Source organism: Canis lupus, chromosome 14, assembly GCF_003254725.2.
Source record: "Canis lupus dingo isolate Sandy chromosome 14, ASM325472v2, whole genome shotgun sequence".
NCBI lineage: Eukaryota > Metazoa > Chordata > Mammalia > Carnivora > Canidae > Canis > Canis lupus.
Window position 1 is genome coordinate 26,161,591 of NC_064256.1, and position 19,077 is coordinate 26,180,667.

Genomic DNA, 19,077 nt, shown 5'->3' on the forward strand with positions numbered 1-19,077 from the left:
TTCGGCACACAGCTATTTTAGAAAATGTTTTAACTCCAAGCTACACTGGCAATAATTTATCTAATTTGTGCACCTCTTCTGATTTTATGAATGTGTGCGTCTCAATTTGGGGAATGGAGGGAATCTTAATTTGTTAATGTGTGAGCTCCTACCTTGTTTTTTTGGTTTGGCCTTTCATTGGTAGGCATAGGGAGAGGCCTACCTTCTGACTGAGGCGCAGGAAGAGCTGCTCTGTTCTCGAGTGTCTCACTATTCTCTGCGGCTGCTCTCTTTTAATTGACTGGAAACCAAGAGGTCATTTATCCATAATGATTAATATGGTGGCCTCAGCAGACTTTTAAAGTTAAGATTTGTATCTCTCGAACTTTCTCAATTGGAGTTGTTAAAAAAAAAAAGCCTTAGGAATAGGCAATGCAGTGGTAAAAGGGTTTGGATATTCATGGAAATATTTTTTTTTAACCCATGTATGAACAGCAAATGTGCAAACCAAAAAAAGTACACAGGAGTAGAATGAAAATGATTTCCATGTTTGTCAGCAACATAGTTATTTACAAATAACCCATATGAAAATGTAAAAAAGCATATTACATCTTCACATGCCATCTGTATTAACTGAATAAAGCTTAGTGACATTATTTTCAAATCTGTAGTTAATTGTACATAGACATTTTGTGCGTTAAAAAAGAAATGTACATAATTTAAAATAAATTACATTACACAATTTACAAAGTAATAACAAAAACTTCTTAGACAAATGCCTCCTTAAACAAAATAAATATTCAGGTAATTAAATTAACAAAAAAACATTTAGGGGATTATAATTTATATAAAGACATATTGCAAATTTAATAAAGTTCTATTTTACAATGACCGATACTGATCTCTTCAAATCTCTGTGCTACAAAGAGGCAGGAAAAAGTACCAGAAAGGGGATCTTAATGTTTACTTTTTAAAAATAAACACAAATAGATTGCTGAAAAATAGTTGTGAAAACTCCGTTGAAGGGTTCAAAGTAGATGATCTAGAAGATCTAGAAACTACTGCTTAAAAAAACAAAAAAAGCATCTACAAAACAACAAGATAGTTATAATCTAAATAGACTAGAGATTTTGATCGCTGAAAACAGGACTGCCACAAACTAAAAGTCTTCATATACTGCCCATTTTTAAGATCTGGCTTGGTAGAAGCATGAAAACCTAAAACTACAAAGTTAACTCTATCCACTCAGTATTTGTTTTACTCACTTAATAACACAGACATAACCATTTTCAGCGTTCCTGCTAGATATAGAATTACTGTAATCACCCTGCAATACAATCCTCTTTATAAAGAGTCATGTTTGCTGGGCCCGCACTCCACTTTCAGACCCCCAAATCCTCTTCTGCTGTCACAGCCACCTGAGGATAGGACCAGATGGGACAGGCAGGTGTTTTGTTCTCATATCTAAACTAGACCCAGGAAAACTCATTTTTTGACAAGGCTCTTCACAGATTTGTTCTGATAGTGCTTCTTTCAAACACCTTCAGTCTTAGTGGGAAAATAGAACATGAAACACATTTGAATTTGGTAATAATTTTACAAACAGATCTCCGATCATTTGGAGACACAATTCTTGTGAATCTATTCAAACTCTAAGCCCAGGAATGGGCTCTCCTTTCTCTAAGGTACTGGAGTGCCTTACTGTCTTGCAGGTTGGGTCATAGACACGGAGGCGAGGTAGAGGTAGGAGAGTACTGGGTCATACTAAATGAGTACAAAAACTGACATATTTACAGAAAAAAAGTCTTTTTTTTTGAGGGGGGGCAAGTCTTCTACATCTTTTCTTACCTTTTTACTCATGTCTTTGACCAGTACATTTTGTTTAAATCAAGATGTTCATACTCTTAGTGACACTTTGACTCTATTAGGTAGGGAATATAGACCTTCACCACCTTCTTTTTTTTTTTTCCTCCTTACTTAAAAATTGTGAGTATGTTTAGTAGAAGGTAGTTCTGAGAAAAGTAGACAAGATTAGTTAAGCAGAGTAGAGAGAGACCAGAGATAATCATCATAAAGGAACATAGGTATAGGGATTTGGAGGAGATAAACAAATTAAACAAAACAAAACAAAACTGAGAGGTGTTAATTCCTGTAAGAAGTTCTGCATAAGTGACTTTATCTTGAAGTGTCCAGGAATGTAACAGGGTTCTGGTTCAGCCACATGAACATTGCCACCTCCCTGAGGGTGGAGGAGAATTACAGCAAAAGCGTAAAGCATGGCCTGAGACATGGACATTACGTAAGGAAAAATGCTGCACTGGAAACAAATCCAGAGTCAAGGGTGATGTAAGTGCTGTCCTCATTCATGAAATATTTTTCCTTCTTTTGAGTGTCTAAGATACATAGGTATACAAAAGCCATGACTCATTGTTTTACGGTGCCTAGCAGAGTGTCTTACATGTGATAATGCAAGAAATATTTGTCTTGTTTTGAGTAATTTGTGCTTTGTTATAAGTAATTAAGAACATGCTTTTATGTACTCCTTTTCAAATTAACTTTAAGCTACACTGTAGTGTCCTCAAAAAGTCTTTCAAATAAGAATTATGGTCCATATTTTAGATTAGGTACTGATAAATAAGCAAATCAACCCCTTTCAAGAGAGGTCAGTTGTGCCAATTCTATGTAGTTTATGTTGAAACAGTCCAAAAAAATAGTATATAATGTCATTTTTCTTTTCCTTTTTTTCCTCAAAACCAAGCAGACCTTTGTATTTATAGAGCAGTAGTTCTAGATCTTTTGGGGCTCACAGGCCATTTTGATAAGGCAAAAGTGTTAACAGACCAGTTACTACTCTATTCCCCTCCTGAATTGTCAGAATGAACAGGAGGAATAAGGTTTTGATGAAATTCCAGTAACATACTAAACTAATTATTGACTCATGCCAGGAACAAAAATAAGGCCATTTTCATGTTCTAAACATGAATACAGTAACCTTCATTTGTCCAAAATAGGCAGCTGGCTATCTGTCCTTCCTTCCATCTTTTTAATAAGAGGCCACCCAGTATCTATCCTAACAGTGAATTTCCAATATGTTTTCTAGTTTTAGGTCACCTTGAACCTAGTTTCCTTTCATATATGCAGTGTTGTAAAATGTGATTAATTTATGAATAAAATAATATATTTTCATAAAATTTTGATCAATTCATTAATTCTTACAGTATGGGTTGCGTGATACTGATCTGCTTTCTGAATTAATGACATTTTACAGTATCATACGTATAGCTTTTGTAGTGATAATAACAATATTTTATTCAGTAATTTCAAATTATTAGATGTTGCATGCATGCAAGGCTGTTAGCTAAATTCTTCAAGTAACCGCAGTAGATTCTTTCTCAGCCATTTTGGACAAATGGAGTTCATTTTATTCAAAGAGATCAACTTGAGGATTATATGGAAGACCCCTGAGTGCATACACTGGCAATCACAGTTTTAGAGCAACGGTATTATTTTTGTCTTCCTCTTCAATAAGACCGATGCAATGGAATTTGTTTTTATGCTTTGTTTTGTTTAAATCCTTGGTTTAAAGTAAAATTCTCATGTCTGTAAACATCTGTTTGCTTTGAAATGATTGCTTTGCCTAATACAGTGAGTGTTAAGGAATTAGTGATTTCCACATTTAATTCTTATTAAAATAGTTAAAAATCTGTTCATTTTAGGGGCGACATCCTAATCTGAGGTCTTTTGTAATCTTTGCATGTACTCTAGTGGACAGCAGGGGGAGTTCAAACTCTACTTGAAGGTAAAACACCTGCTAGTCTAAACCACTTTTATAGTAACACAGCTATGTTTAAGATAAAATAGCTTATTACATTATTTTTAATAGACCTGAAAACCTAATGTCCTCCCCTCTACCAAAGGTTGTTGCAATAAATGTTGCCTGAAAAATGGAGTTGCTTTGCAATGGCACCTTTTGCATTTTCTTTTCATACAAAAGAAGTCTGCCAAATGAAATAGCATTTCACTGTGCCATTCCCAGGGTTACATGTGTGAAAAATGCAGTTACTTTGAAAACAGTGATAAAGTTTAATGACTTTTTTTCACCTTTGAAATTAAACACTGATGGCATTCTAAGGGTAAATGAGTGAAAACAAAAGGTGACACAATATAGAGAGGTAAGCACTGAAAAAACTTCTAAACCAGTGGTTCACAAACCACAACATGTCACAAAGAAAGGCTTATTGGAAAACAGCCACGCTCATTCTCTTATGCACTGTGTATCGTCTACACCTGCATCCTCATGATGACAGAGTTGAGAAGGTGCAACATAGACCTGGCTGAAAATATCTACTATCTGGTCCTTCACAGAAAAAGTTTGCCACCTTTGGTCTAGATATTTAATGAAGCCCTGGGCAAACTATTCTTTTCTGAAAATTTTAGTTTTTGAAATACTACAAAGACTGCTTCAAATTTTACTAGTGAGAAAGACAAAACTATGGATACATTTGATGCGAACCTGGAAAACAAATCAGGGAAAAAGAGAAATCACACAATTTTGAGTTCTAGTTACAAACATTATCAAGACATTATTTTTTCCATCTGCTCAAAATTAAAAAGACAACCGGCTCCTTTTTTTCTTTTCTTTTCTTTTTTTAACAAAGATAACAAATATAAAAATCTAGTCATAAACTGCCTTCAAAGTACATTAAAAACCAACTAGAGGGATTCATCTTTTGCAGGGTCAATGAGTTCGGGATTTGAACATTTAAATCACTGTCATGTCGATTTCACAATGGCTGCAGCAATGAGGAAGAGTGTATTCAGCAGATGCAATAGCTAATTCCATCCTGTCCTCATCCAAACTGAACTTTATTCTCTTCTGGATACAAGAACTTGCAAATGTCTCCATGACACTCTTAGCACAGATGTCTTCATCCCGTATGAAAAGAGGCAGTTTCTATGGCGATACTGGTTAAGTGCCTATCATGCTGCACTAATATAGTGCAAAAATGTGCCTTCCATATAGCAAAAGAGATGCAGGCAACCAGTTTGAAAATTAGGGAAAGTAGAAACGTATTAACACAAGCAAATTAGTTTTCCAGACAATAACCACTCTAAAATACAGAACTTGAGGACTTTTTTTTTTTTCTAAGATACTAGTACATGTCCAGCATTCGTACTTCGGAGAAAAACAAAAATTAAGTCTTATAAAAGAGTCTTTGCCTCTGAAATACAGGTTAATGAGAGCTATCATCAACCACCCAAATGCTGAATTTATTCAATGGTTTTCTGTTCACTTTAGAGCTTATTTCTCATTCACCATTAAAACTGTTTATTGACAAGTACATAGTCTGACATAGTAATGTGTATCATTCAATTGAGTATACATGTTGTTATGCTTGACTATAGTATTGTAGAGATCTTGGTATAAATTCTTCATGCTAAAATGTTACTATGGGTTAACACTGCCAACAGAGGCTTTCATCAGGTCTCCTAACTGACCAATCCCACAACCATATTGTAGTGATGAAAGGGAACTGTCAGTTGGTAGATTTCAGAAAAGATCACAAAAACTCTCAGAATGCAGCATGTATTCAACTAAATCTAGAATTCTCAGGGCTGATTTTCTTTTTCTTTTCTTTCTTTTTTTTTAATGTAAGTGGTACTGTCTTGATTTCTCCAATGGCACTGTGATTTTCACTCTTTTCATTGATGCTCTTTTAAAAAGTTACAGTGCATTTTAATTCACACAGTGTGAAGAGCTTTGTGGCTGCTGGATGTCTACTGCAAAGTCAGAAAACTGAAATTGGTTGTTGCCAGGGTTAAGTTCTATTTTACATGTCTGCATCTCCATCGTAGGCTAGGGTTAAAGGTTTCAGTCGGTTGTTTTGCCTTCTTTGGGGTTTCTTTGGCTTTTTGCTGTAAATAATAATAATAATCAGGAAAGGAAAATCCATCTTTAATTGTAAATTTTACTCTTTTACATGGAAAAATTCAATCTATTGATAAAGTTGCCTAACTGCCTAATGACCTAAATTCAACATTAAAGTTTGATATTCTGGTGTCTTTGAATTTCTTATTTTATGCTCTAAATAAACTTGAAATGGAACCCCTCAAATATTTTATTATCCTGTAGAAGAAATATCAAATGGAATTACTAATAATGGAAATACTATAATCATTTATATTTGACCAGAAATCTTTATAACGTGTTAAAGAAGACAGTTAAATAAAAATAGGTATCATTATCATATCTTTCTCCAGTAGTAATTCAGTATCAAACCTTGTAGTTCACCATAAGCATACAAAGCAATATTATCTTGTATAACCAAAGAGAACATATTTGAGATGACCTGGAGCAGCTCTGGCTCATTTTCAGACACTATATGGCTCATATTTGGTAGTTTTTAGACTGTCTATGATGAAAACTATTTTTATTTCAAATTTCAGATGAATGCTAAATAAATGTGAAGTACTTATGTGAGACAAAAATTGCTGTTTCTGTATTATAGTCAACTATTTTTGCCAAACTAAAGAGATATGTAACCCCTTAGATTTTGAAATATTTAATCACTCACCAAGCTAGATAAATCATGGAGACAATAAAGATGAGTAACACAAATGCCCCAGCTGCTACACCGTAAACCCAGGTCTTTAGTCTCCCATCTAAGAAGAATGGATATTAGTTATTAATTTACATTAGTCTGGTATGTGTGCATATATAAAAATATATATGACAGTCTTTAACTATGACCAATGACCAGTCACATATGAGCAAATCCTTTCAAAACAAAATTAATTATTGCTTAGGCATAGTTAATGATTAAAGCAAAGCTGCTATTATGAGTTAGATGCTGCTTCATTAAAGATAAATTATCAGTGAGAATTGAATGGAAAAGAAATAATGGTTTTAATTCAGTTTGCATTCAGATTTCAAGTTCATATGCCTAAATTTTTGCTGCTGCTTATCTACATTTTACTTCAAATCCAATATATGTGTAGTGCTAAATAAACATTTTCTTCTGATTTTCATTCTGAGAATGGCAATTATAAGGGAAGAAGAAAAGTAATGCAATTTCATTAAAGTCCTAGAGCTTAGGGTTTATGCAGACAGGTATCTGAACATAAATTTTGTAATTTTAACCTTTTTTCCTAGATGAATTGAAAGTGAATATATTTAACATTTTTTGGAATTAATTTTTTATCTAATTTACACCACTGTACTTTAAAGTTTATTTGATGATATCATTTGTAAAACTAGCCAAGTTTGACTATAACTTATAAATAACTTTTTAATTCTAAATAACTTTTTTCTACCTTTTTTATTATATGGAATTAGGAAGGATAGGAACTTTTCTAATTCGGTTTTCTGGTCTCCTTTTCTTTGAGTTTTTTAGTTTTGTGTTTAGAATAAACTTCAACTAGATTATAGTATTAATTTGCCTAACTGGATCATTATATCAATATATATTTTCTGTTGCATACATATAATTAAACATATCAGTGCTGAAATTATAGATTGGGCAAATGGACTCCACACTCTGGTTTATTCAATATTTGGAAGTCATCAAAAGAAAGTCACTACTGTGAAAGTTTTCCCACTGAGAACTGATCAACTGGGGTCCATTTGTTGGAACTAAACTGTTAATATTCTGAAATCCTTTCGATTCTAAAGATTTTAAACATGAGAGACTGGGCTTAAAATTAACCACTGTTGGGTTCATCTGCCCTGAGAGTTCTTCAACACATACTGAGTTTTTTAAAAGCCAAGAACAAAGTCTAAATGTACTTTTAAAGAACATAAACCTTTTTAACCTATAATCATTTTAGGGAGGGTATATATTAAATTTAAAATGACAATTCTCTCTAAAAACCAGTTTTGATGAGAGAAGGTATGCTTGGATTCTTAGTCAAGGTCAAGATTGGCTATTGAATGGCCATTTGCCAGTCCACTATCTTGAACACTGAGAAAAGAGTTTCCAGCACAGACACATCAGCTTTGCAAAATAAATTGTATTTTCAGCTAATAACCTTACCGAGGCAGGGATCATGCAGTTAAATCACGGTATTTAGGTTAAATCACCCAAATACTGAAAATACTTAAAATACTAATAGTAATTCTCCAATAAGGGTAAGTGTTTTTGACTTAATACATTATAAATAGGGAAGTGCTATACAGATTCCTTCTTTTCTCCTATTTCTAACAACTGTAAAGTAGACTATGCCTGGCTTTGCCTAGAGATTTCCTTTGGTCATTAACTAGTAATACCTCTTGGTGTGAGAAAAACTGTCATTATCTTAGCTACCATTTAGCCCTTGTAGCACAATTTTAAGCACCAGCTGTAGTTCCAGGAATAAGCATATAGTTTATTCCACCTGGGGAGAGAATGTGTGTGGGGTAGGTATAACATTTTATTAGGCCTTCAAGCTTTTGCCTGTATTGGCTTCAAGTCCATTACTAGACACATTAAGAGGGTCTGTTTAATATGACAAGGGTCTGGTCAGTCTCCAAATTTAAATCATCCCATGTAGACAGGAAGGCTCCATCCTCGCCCTTCTGTATCTGGTGCTACTACAGATTCTGATTATTTGAGTTTATCAAATCTAGAGGCTGATAGAAATTGGTCTGGCTACCAAGTGCCCTCTGGTACAGCATTACTGATGTTCCTATTTTAGGTTCAAATTATTACCAGTTTGTGGCCAAATGAAAAATTCTTATATGTCTTTAGAGTTTTATTTGTTCCAATTCTGAATGACAATACACTTTAGTCCTAATTGATATTTCATTGTTAGATTTCTTTGTTCAATGTGAATGTAATTATACTTGTAAATTTAGGTCCGAGATCAAAATAATATCTTAATTTTTTTTCCTCAGGAGAGAATAGTTTCATTTCTCTGAACTTTGAGCATGAGTGTTTTTTTCATAATAGCAAACCATTATACTATATGGTAATATCAGAATGAGTACAGATGAAAAATAAATCATATGAAAACACTTGCTCATTTTTTAACCTTTTGACATTGGTTAAAGGTATAACCAAAGGATTCTACATCAACACTGTCTAGTCACTTCACCTGGCCCAAATGGCTGTAGAAACCAGGTCCTTCCCCGTCCTGTTGGATTACTGGAGGATTGGGTTGGATGTACTGCCCGACTGGTTTTCACATCTCCTCTTTTGTCCTCCACAGTGGGTATCACCACCACGGGGATAAGTGTGCATTGCTCAAGTGTACCGTTAGAAGACATGACTTCAGTATACCCTTCTTCACAACTGCATGTCCTCATCTGCAGGAGAACAAGAGGATTTCTACCACACATAGAAAGTGATCTTTGAGAACTTAATTGATCTGACTTGAAGAGAAGTCTCTAAAGGAGTGTTGTTTTAGGAATTTACTACATGTAATTTCTGTCCTAACATAAAAAAGAACATACTTTTTGTACTGTACACAGATTGTTTTAACAGTGGAAGTAAGTGCATTCAGAATTGTTTATATTATTAAAAGGAGAGGTCTAGAAGTAAAGCTTTAGGACCCAAGACATGCCTTTTGGGGGGACGGGAGAAAATGGACTTTTTAAGGGGTAGTGGAGTGACAAATAATGAAGCTGGCTTGTCTTTCCTAATAAATTCACACATACCTCACTACAGTACGAGTGGGGTTGACTACACGGTGGGTTACAAGACCTGTCAGCATCAGGCTGGCGCACCACCAAGCAGCCCCCTGCAGAACAGAAAATCACACATTGACAAGTAGCATCTCTTGCAATGATAGAAATACAATGAATAGACTTGTCTTTGAATCCTGAACCACTTTGGAAGCCCCATGGATTTTCTGAGGGTGATTGATTGTGAAATATTTTGTTAACCTTGACTGCTTCCTAGAGGAAGTTGAGGCCTTTCTTATTCAGAGGAGATAGCATAGTGCCTGGCACTCAGCAGGTGCTCCACAAGCACTTGTTCTTATAGTTGCTTTGAAAACATTAACTGCACACAGGTTATTTCTGTCATAGTTCCCTGTATCCCCTATTGGCCCAGTCATTAAAAATCAGATTTGATATCCCTTTAAATTTTTTTCTTGGCTAGTCAGAGAAATAGTGTTCATATTCACTGAGATAGATTAAGTCTTTAATTTATGTGACTACCCCCATAAATGTATTTTTTAATAATGCATATTTCTTTGAGAAGATCACTGTTCCTGCCAATTCAGGATTTTTGTGGGTATAGGAAAGAAAACATTTGTAGCTACTAAGTGATGTATTTGCATTACTGTTCAACTTGACATTGTAGCTCTGTTTTTTCTCCTTCTCTTTCTTTGTTCCAAGTATAGTAACAAGTATGCCTAAATTGTTACAAGTGAGGTTTTAAGATGAGAATAAATGTACTAGAGAAACAATATTGGTGATGGGGGGAACTTAGAGTTTCAGACCATACTTGCTCAGCTGAATAAAATTTTAGGAAACAAAGTTTTTCCTTTATTCATGGGATTGATGATCCTTTGGAATTTAATCAAAGATACCTCTTGTTAATTCTTTGCCCTATCTCTCAGTACTATAAATAAACCATTCATTAAAAAGTTGTGATGAGAAAGCAGTTAGTCATTGCAAGGCAATTGCAGTTAAATGGACATATTGAAGTTATTATCATGAAACACATGAAGAAAAAGGTGAACAACATCTTGATTTCTAATAAGGACAGCTTCATAAAATTAAAGCAACAGATCAAGGTAGGTAATATACTTTACATGCTTGTCTATTTCTCACAAAGAATCTCCTTTTTCCTAAGAGATGGAAGGAATATGCATATAGATTTTATCACAAATCATTTACACGTTGGCTTTTTGGTATCAAAGAGTATTAGAAAGAAGTACATTGGATACTTTAATGGATTAAAAAGAAGGTGAACACATGAGTTCTACAGGTAAGTCCTTTAAAATTTGACTTACCTTTGCATTGGGGAATATCCCCAATTTTAGTGGAAAAAGAGCTTCTAACATGTAGAAGAAAAGGCAGACAAATATTATTTGCATCCATTCGGGGGTGGGGGGGGAACCATGAAAAGCAACAGGACCCTCTGGGGAAACTGCAACGTTCCTTCTGAGTAGTTTCAAGAAGCATGTTGACCTTCATTTTCAACACTTGAGTTGAATGGACCATCTCTATAAATGCCTTCACATTCAGAAAACCTATGCTTCCCTTCCCAGGGCTCATTTCACCTTATGCCTCTTACAGTGGTGTCTTCAGAATAGATTTTACTCCCAGAAAATAGTAATGTGAGAGAGTTAAGGGTTTCCTGGTAGGTGTCTCTTCTTTGTTATATATGTGTCTACTGGGAGTTGCTATTATCAATGTTTCTTGATACAGATTTCTCATGTATAAAATCTTACCTTCACAAGAATATAATTTGATATCCTGTTCCAGCTTTCATAGGGAGGAAATAAGTAATTAGGTTTAAATAAATCCAGGTAATTTAAAATTTAATAAAAAAACTGATGCTTTCCAAAAAGCATATTGATCTCTGTTCCTGTTATCTTACTGTATATATTACAGCTACATTTATAAATGGACATTACTAATAGGCATCCAAATGCACATTACCTTTTATCTCTGCCAGAGGGTCAAAACAATGGCAGTAAGTCAGCAGGTCCCCCTGAATACTTAACTCTCAAAATTCATGCTACTGGTACAATATGAAGATTCCTATAGATTAAATCTATAAAAATGTTAAAGGAGAGACATTAGATCTTTGGGTCATGTATTTAAGGTTGAGGTTCTGGTTCCGACCTTGGTTTCTTGCTAGGAAATTTGCAAGGTACGTATCTGGAGCCAGGTTTCTCTCCACTTCACAGTTTCCTTAAGAACCCTTGCATTTACGGGGTTCAGAAAAGGAAACTTTTAGTAATTGCAGGTTGGAGAAGCTCTTTGGTATTTTTGGGTCAAAGGACATTGCAGAAAAATTTTTCATTTAGACTTCTTCTTTGAATATATAAGTTTTGAGTCAGGGGCAGAGTGGATAGAGTCAGTTAGCTGACCAGATGTTCTGGGCTTGAGATTTGCCACCTATTAATTAATAAAAAGTTGAATTACAGATTTCTGAATTTCAAGCAAGGTATTTGGATTTCTATAATTATATTCCATTGGTAATATTTTTGGTCTTAATATATATTGTTTTTAAGGTACAGAAACAGATATAGTCACAAAATACTGATTTTTTTTTCAGCATGTGGTGAATTATTCACATGTAAAATTTCTAGGGACGGTAATCTAAGAATTATGATAATTTACTGGAATTAGTATTTTAACTAAATGCTAACAACATTGTCTAACATGTCTGGATGAGGGAAAATTTAATTGAAATATTAAAGAACAAAATAGTCAATGATTACAATTATAACAGACTAGGTACTGAAAGAATATCTTTGTTTCCTTAATTACTTTATTTAAACAATGTGTATTACAGGAAGACTTTCAAGAAACAAAGAGAAATTGGAAGTTTACCTGTTACATTTATACCATCTGACCTTTGACACCAGACTGTTCGGGAAGAACCCTTCCAAGCACTGGCCATCCATTTATACTCATAACACTGTCCATCTGCAGGGACACAATAAACATGAACAGAAGCATTCTGCTGGCTAGAAGGACAACCATAGGGAAAGAATATTACGAAAATATTTATAAACAATTGAAAAGTGGTAAATCTGTCTCAAAAACGATTCGAATTTATTGTCCTGAAATTGCCACATAAATGTTATAAAATTCCTGACCTATTCCTAAATCCCATTTCTTTGCCATGATTATTATTCTTTTAATGATAATACAGTACAGTTGATCCTTGAACAACATGGGAATTAGGGGCATGTACACCTATGCAGTCTAAAATCTGTGTATAACTTTTGACTCCTCCAAAACTTAACTATTAACAGCCTACTCTTGACCAGAAGCCTTACTGATAACACAAAATACAAGTTAATTGTTTTTATATGTGTTTGTTATACTATATGCTTATAATAAAGTTAGCTAGAAAAAAAGTTATTAAGAAAAGCATAAGGAAGAGAAAATATATTGTAATTTATTTATATTTAAAAAAACCCTCTTATGTAAGTGGACCTGGACAATTCAAACCTGTGTTGTTCAAAGGTCAATTGTATGTATTAAAAATTTGAAAAAGTATCATATTTTATGTATCGTTCTAAATATAGGTATTATACAGACAAAATATTTGTGTGTTTTTTAAAAATGTAGCTATAGCATGTTTCTTTCAACTGCTATATAGAATTCCGTTGTACTAAACACCACAATTTTTTTTAGCTATTTCCTCGCTGGGTGGTCTTTTTGGTTGTTTTCAATTTTTGCTTTTAGAGCAATGCTTCAGTGGTTAACCTCGTGCAGTCTCTTCATGCTTCTTTAAGGTACATATCTAGAAGACAAATTGCCAGGTATCACCATAAGGATGGGTGAAACTTTACTAAATATTATTTGTTTCTTCCTCCAAAAAGTGACAATCTACATAGCCACCAGCAGTGAAGAAGGGTTCTCATTGCTTAAGCTTTCATGAACATTTATAATTGCCAGATTTAAATTTTTTGGTTAGTCTGGGGGCTGTGGAAGCTATATCGTCATTTTAAATTGTAGTTCTCTATTTATTAATGCTATTAAAGAGCAAAAAATGTGGGTATTTAGATTTCCTCTTATGAAAGTTGCTTCTTTATATCTTGTGGCCATTTTTTTATATACTACTGAAGTCTATGCCTTTTCTTATTGAATTGTGGAAATTATTTATTCTAGAATAGCAGTTTTCAAAGTATAGTCCAGAGAACCTGGAGGACTTTGGTATCCTTTCAGATTGTGTGTATGTGTGTGTATTTTCCTTTTTCAACTACACATATGTGTGAGTAGAGCTGGATTTTCTTCATATACATAAACTAAACTAAGATTGCAACAGGTTGCAAACAGAAGCAGAGAAGAGAATCCATTTGTCTGCCTTTAAGCCAGATATAGATATGCAAAAATGTAAAACAAGACCATGCTTGTCAAAGTCATTGTTTTTGTTTTGCAAAGTAGTTATTTTTCAGGAAGTATTGTTATTTGTGGTTACATAAAATTGGTTCATGGTTATCTTAAATCTTTTCATTTTTAATAGAATTTTTAGATTTGGGATCCTCAAAACAATTGTAAGAATATAAAATTGGATGAATTTTATATTCTTGGACTAAAACATTTTAAAATTGTTTTTCTAGATACTAATCCTTAGTAATTAATTGACTTCCCAAACATCTTTTCTAAGCCCTTGGCTTCTCTGCTAACCTTATTTACGATCTATTACTATGTACATGATTTCACTTAAAATAATTTTTCATCTTTCCCATCTTTGTGCTTCTCATTTCATGTTTAGGAAATTATTCTCTACCTTGAATTCATGATGGTCTCCTATATTTTCTTTAAATGTTTTACAGTTATGCTTTTCATCTTTGGGTCTATAATTTACCTAGAATACAGTTTTGTGTACAGTTTTGTGTGAGCTTAAAGATAATTTTAAAAACATTATATGGACGACAAATTATTGCAACATTATTTACCCACCCATTACCCTACTGACTTTCACTTCTGTTATGTACCTATGCATGAGAATTTATTCCTGAAATAGTTTCATTAGACTAATTGCTTTATTGTTGACTGATCACTCTTTAAAAATTATTAATGCTATAGAATAAATCTCGAATAAAGCCATGTAAGTCCCTTGAACTTGTCTCCCAGTTTTTCTTCTTAAAATTCTGGGCTTTAATAATTCTGGGGTACTCATGGTCTTCAACCTCTCCATATGAATTTTAGCATCAATTTCCCAGATTACTTAAAAATCTGTTCAAATTACATGGAATTTATAGATAAATTGGTATAAAATTGAGATGTAATGACATTGAGGCTTATCCACGAACATGTCTATTTTACTGATGTTTTTGTTATGTGCTTAAATAAGATTTCATCATTACTTTTATATATATCTTCATCATTTCTGTTAAATATATTTCTTCTTAGTTTTGATTCATTTTTCTCTAATTTTGTCATTGAGTCTTATTGGTAAGAGATTTCATTTTCATTTTTTTTTATTCAAGTAAAGTATAGTTAGTATTTCAGATATATAACACAGTGATTCAACAGTTACATACATTACAAAAACGCTCACCATGATAAAGGTAGCTGCCATCTGTCACCATACAAAGTTATGACAATCTTATTGATTCCCCATGATGTACTCTTGATCCTTGTGACTTATTTATGCTGTAAATGGAAATTTGTATGTCTTGATCCCCTTCATCTATTTCACCTAATCCCTTCTCTGGCAACCATGAGCTTGTTCCCTGTATTTATGAGTCTGCGTTTTTGTTTTGTTCATTCATTTCGTTTAGCTTCCACACATTTGTCTTTAACTTATTTCACTTATCATAATAGCCTCTAGGTTCATCCATGTTGTCTCAAATGGCCAGATCACATTCTTTGGTATGGCTGAGTAATAGAATATTGTATATATGTATACATATACCATATCTTTATCCATTCATTTATTTTATTTTATTTTTTTATCCATTCATTTATTGATGGGCTTTTAGCTTGCTTTTATATTGTACAATTACAATTGCTTGGCAATTGTAAATAATGCTGTAATAAATATGGGGTGCATATATCTTTTTGACTTAGTGTTTTTTCTTTGGGTAAATACCCGGAAGTGGAATTACTGAGTCATATGGTAATTTTAATTTTTTGAGGAACCTCCATACTATTCACCACAGTGGCTGTACCAATTTACATTCCTGCCAAGAATGCATGAGGGTTTGCATTCTCCACTCCTGGCCAATACCACTTGTCTTTTTGAAATTAACCATCCTGAGTGGTTGTGAGGAGATTCTCATTGTGGTTCTGACTCGCATTTCTCTGGTGATTAGTGATGTTGAGCATATTTTCATGTTTTTGGCCATCTATCTGTTATCTTCTTTGGAAAAATGTCTATACAGGTCCTCAGCCCATTTTTTTCATTATATTTTTGTGTGTATGTATTGAGTTGTATAAGTTCTTTATATATTCTGGATATTAACCCATTATTAGATATATCATTTGCAAATATCTTCTCTCATTCAATTGGTTGCCTTGTTGTTTTGTGGATGGTTTCCTTCTCTGTGTAAAAGCTTTTTTTATTTTGGTCTAGTCCCAATAGTTTAATTTCTGCTTTTGTTTCTCTTGTCTGAGGAGACATATCTAGAATAATGTTGCTAAGTCCAATGTCAAAGAAATTACTGCCTATGTTTTCTTCTAGGAGATTTATGGTTTCAGGTGGTATATTTAGGTCTATAATCCATTTTGAGCTTATTTTTGTGTGTGGTATAAGCAACTGGTCCAGTTTTATTCTTTCCTATGTATCTGTCCACTTTTCCCAGTACCACTTATTGAAGAGATTGTCTTTTCCCAATTGTATCTTCTTGCCTCTCTTGTAGTGGATTAATTGACCATACATGTGGGTTGTTTCTGGGCTCTCTATTCTGTTCTATTGATTTAAGTGTCTACTTCTGTGCCAATTCCTACTGTTTTGATTACTATAGCTTTGTAGTATAGTTTGAAATCTGAGATTGTGCTACTTCCAGCATTGTTACTCTTTCTCAAGATTGCTTTAGCTGTTCAGTCTTTTGTGATTCCAAATAATTTTAGGATTTTTCTAGTTCTGTGAAAAATACCATTGGTACTTTGGTAGGGGTTATATTTAATCAATAGATTGCTTTGCGTAATATGAACATTTTAACAATATTCTTCCAATCCATTAGCATGATATATCTTTCCATTTATTTATGTAGTTTTCAATTTCTCTCATCAATACCTTATTGTTTTCAGTGTACAGTATTTCATTTCCTTGGTTAAGCTTTTTTTTTTCTAGATGTTTTATTCTTTTTGGTACAATTGTAAATGGAGTTTTTTTCTTTCTACCATTTTGTTATTATTATATAGAAATGAAACAGGTTTCTATATATCAATTTTGTATCCTGCAACATAACTGAATTAATTTATTCTAATAGTTTTTAGGGGAGAGTTTTTTATATCATATCATTGGCAAGCAGTGATAGTTTTACTTCTTCCTTATCAGTTTGGATGCTTTTCAATTCCTTTTATTGTCTCATTGCTATGGGTAGGATTTTTCAGTAATATATTTGCTAAAAGTGGTGAGAGAGGATGACATCCTGTTCTTAATGGTGAACAATTACAAGCTTGTCCACTGAGTATAATGTTAACTGTGGGTTTGTCAAAGATGGCCTTTGCTTTGGTGAGACCCCCTTGTTGAGTTTTTATCATGAATGTATGTTATATTTTTGTCCAATTCCTTTTCTGTATCTATTGAGATAATCATGACTTTTGGCTATTTTGTTTCTGTTAGAATATTCAATGTGAAAATCATCTATAATGTGAGTGATTATTTCTTTGTTTTCAACTATTAAGCTTGTGGTTATGCTTTCTAGGTTGAAAAGAAGTAGCAATAGTGAATATCCTTGCTTTGTTATTGATTCCAAGGGAATGTCTCTTATGTTTTCCCTAATATTATGATGTATGCTGTTAGTTTTGGCAGATATCATTTACTAGTTCAAGTTGTGTGGGGAGGTTTTTATTGTGAATTAATGTTGCATTGTATAAACATATTTTCAACACACATTTAAAGATCATATGCCTTTTTTTCTGTTACTGTGATGACTTACCTTAAGTTTTTCTAATATTTTGGCATCTTTGTACTTATAAAATAAATTATAATTAGTCATATTAATGATTTGGTTAGATAATTTTTATGACTTTGACAATCTGTTTTCATTGGTGACTTTATTGACTGATTTTTACTGTCAGTTATATTGTCTTGTAGCTGGGAGAATTTTCCTCATCTTTTTCCCATTCAACTTTATTTTTTAAGATTGCACATAAAAGGGAGTTGTTTCTTTAAATTTTGGTAAAACTCAAAGCCATTTACGTTTTAGTTTGTTTCATGTGTTAGTAAATATTTGATAAATTTGAGTTTTCAATAGTTACAGAATCCATGGTGTAGATTCTCTATTTCTTGATATAAATTATAGTAACATTCTAGATTATCTTGAAGTTTTTATATTTATTAGCAAAATTCGTTCATAAAATATATTGTCAAACTCTACTCTATTAGTTGTAGTAGGGATTTTGCTCTTTTTTTTCCTCAATTTTTGCCATGAGGTAGTCCATTTAGTTTTGGTCAACTATTGGCTTTTGATTATCTTGTTTTCTATTTCATTGAATTTGTATTTATCTATATTGGTTAAATTCTACTTTTTCTTTTTAAAAAAATCTCTTGAGTTTAATGCTTAGCTCATTTTAAACTTTTCTCCCTCCTATTTACATATTTAAGGCTTTAAGTTCTCTACTAAGCACTTCTGTGCTGCCTCTCACATTCCATTTGATTGGTAATGCTCTAGAAGTGTGGTTTTTAGTTTTTCCTGATATATGTGCATGGGGAGATTTCTTTTGCAATTGTTATTGATTTCTAATTTTGTCATTTTGGGTTGAACAAATCTTTCCTTGGAATTTATTCCATTTTTTTAAAAAGATTTTATTTATTTATTCATGAGAGACACACAGAAAGAGAAGGCAGAGACACAGGCAGAGGGAGAAGCAGGCTCCATGAAGGGATCCCAATGCGGGACTTGATCCTGAGACTCCAGAATCATGTCCTGGGCCGAAGGCGGCGCTAAACCGCTGAGCCCCCGGGCTGCCCTTATTTCATTTTCATTACCTACACAGTCCTAACACATATGGAATGATTTATCTGACTGGTAAGCTTGGGAAGATTTGACTGACAAGGTGGGTAATTCCACCTAATTCTTAAGTCATCTAGCCCATTTGGCTTTTATTCTAAGCATTCTTCCCTCACATTCTAAGCTTTTTCCTCCAACTTCTCAGTAATGACTAATATTTTGGCTCCTATTGCTATTAAATGTCCTACTCCCTAATTGTTTCAAGACATTAACAGGAAGGCCCGATAAATTCTTTTGTTTTCATTTAGACTGCCTCTGGGTTCACAAGCTAAGACATTTTAATGCTCTGTGGTTCTTAGA

General features: G+C 33.4%; 1 protein-coding gene across 1 annotated transcript in view; it reads right to left on the bottom strand.

The window, feature by feature from the left end:
• Positions 1-506: 506 nt before the first annotated feature.
• The window catches only part of THSD7A (thrombospondin type 1 domain containing 7A), a 428,255-nt gene continuing 409,684 nt past the window's right edge, over positions 507-19,077 (bottom strand). Inside the window, exons 24-28 of the mRNA XM_025471202.3 lie at positions 12,470-12,565; positions 9,614-9,696; positions 9,052-9,262; positions 6,555-6,642; positions 507-5,895 (exon numbers count right to left, since the gene is read on the bottom strand). Coding sequence (XP_025326987.3) covers positions 5,811-5,895; positions 6,555-6,642; positions 9,052-9,262; positions 9,614-9,696; positions 12,470-12,565 — 563 coding nt within the window. The 3' untranslated portion in view covers positions 507-5,810. The remainder of the gene's footprint in view (positions 5,896-6,554; positions 6,643-9,051; positions 9,263-9,613; positions 9,697-12,469; positions 12,566-19,077) is intronic.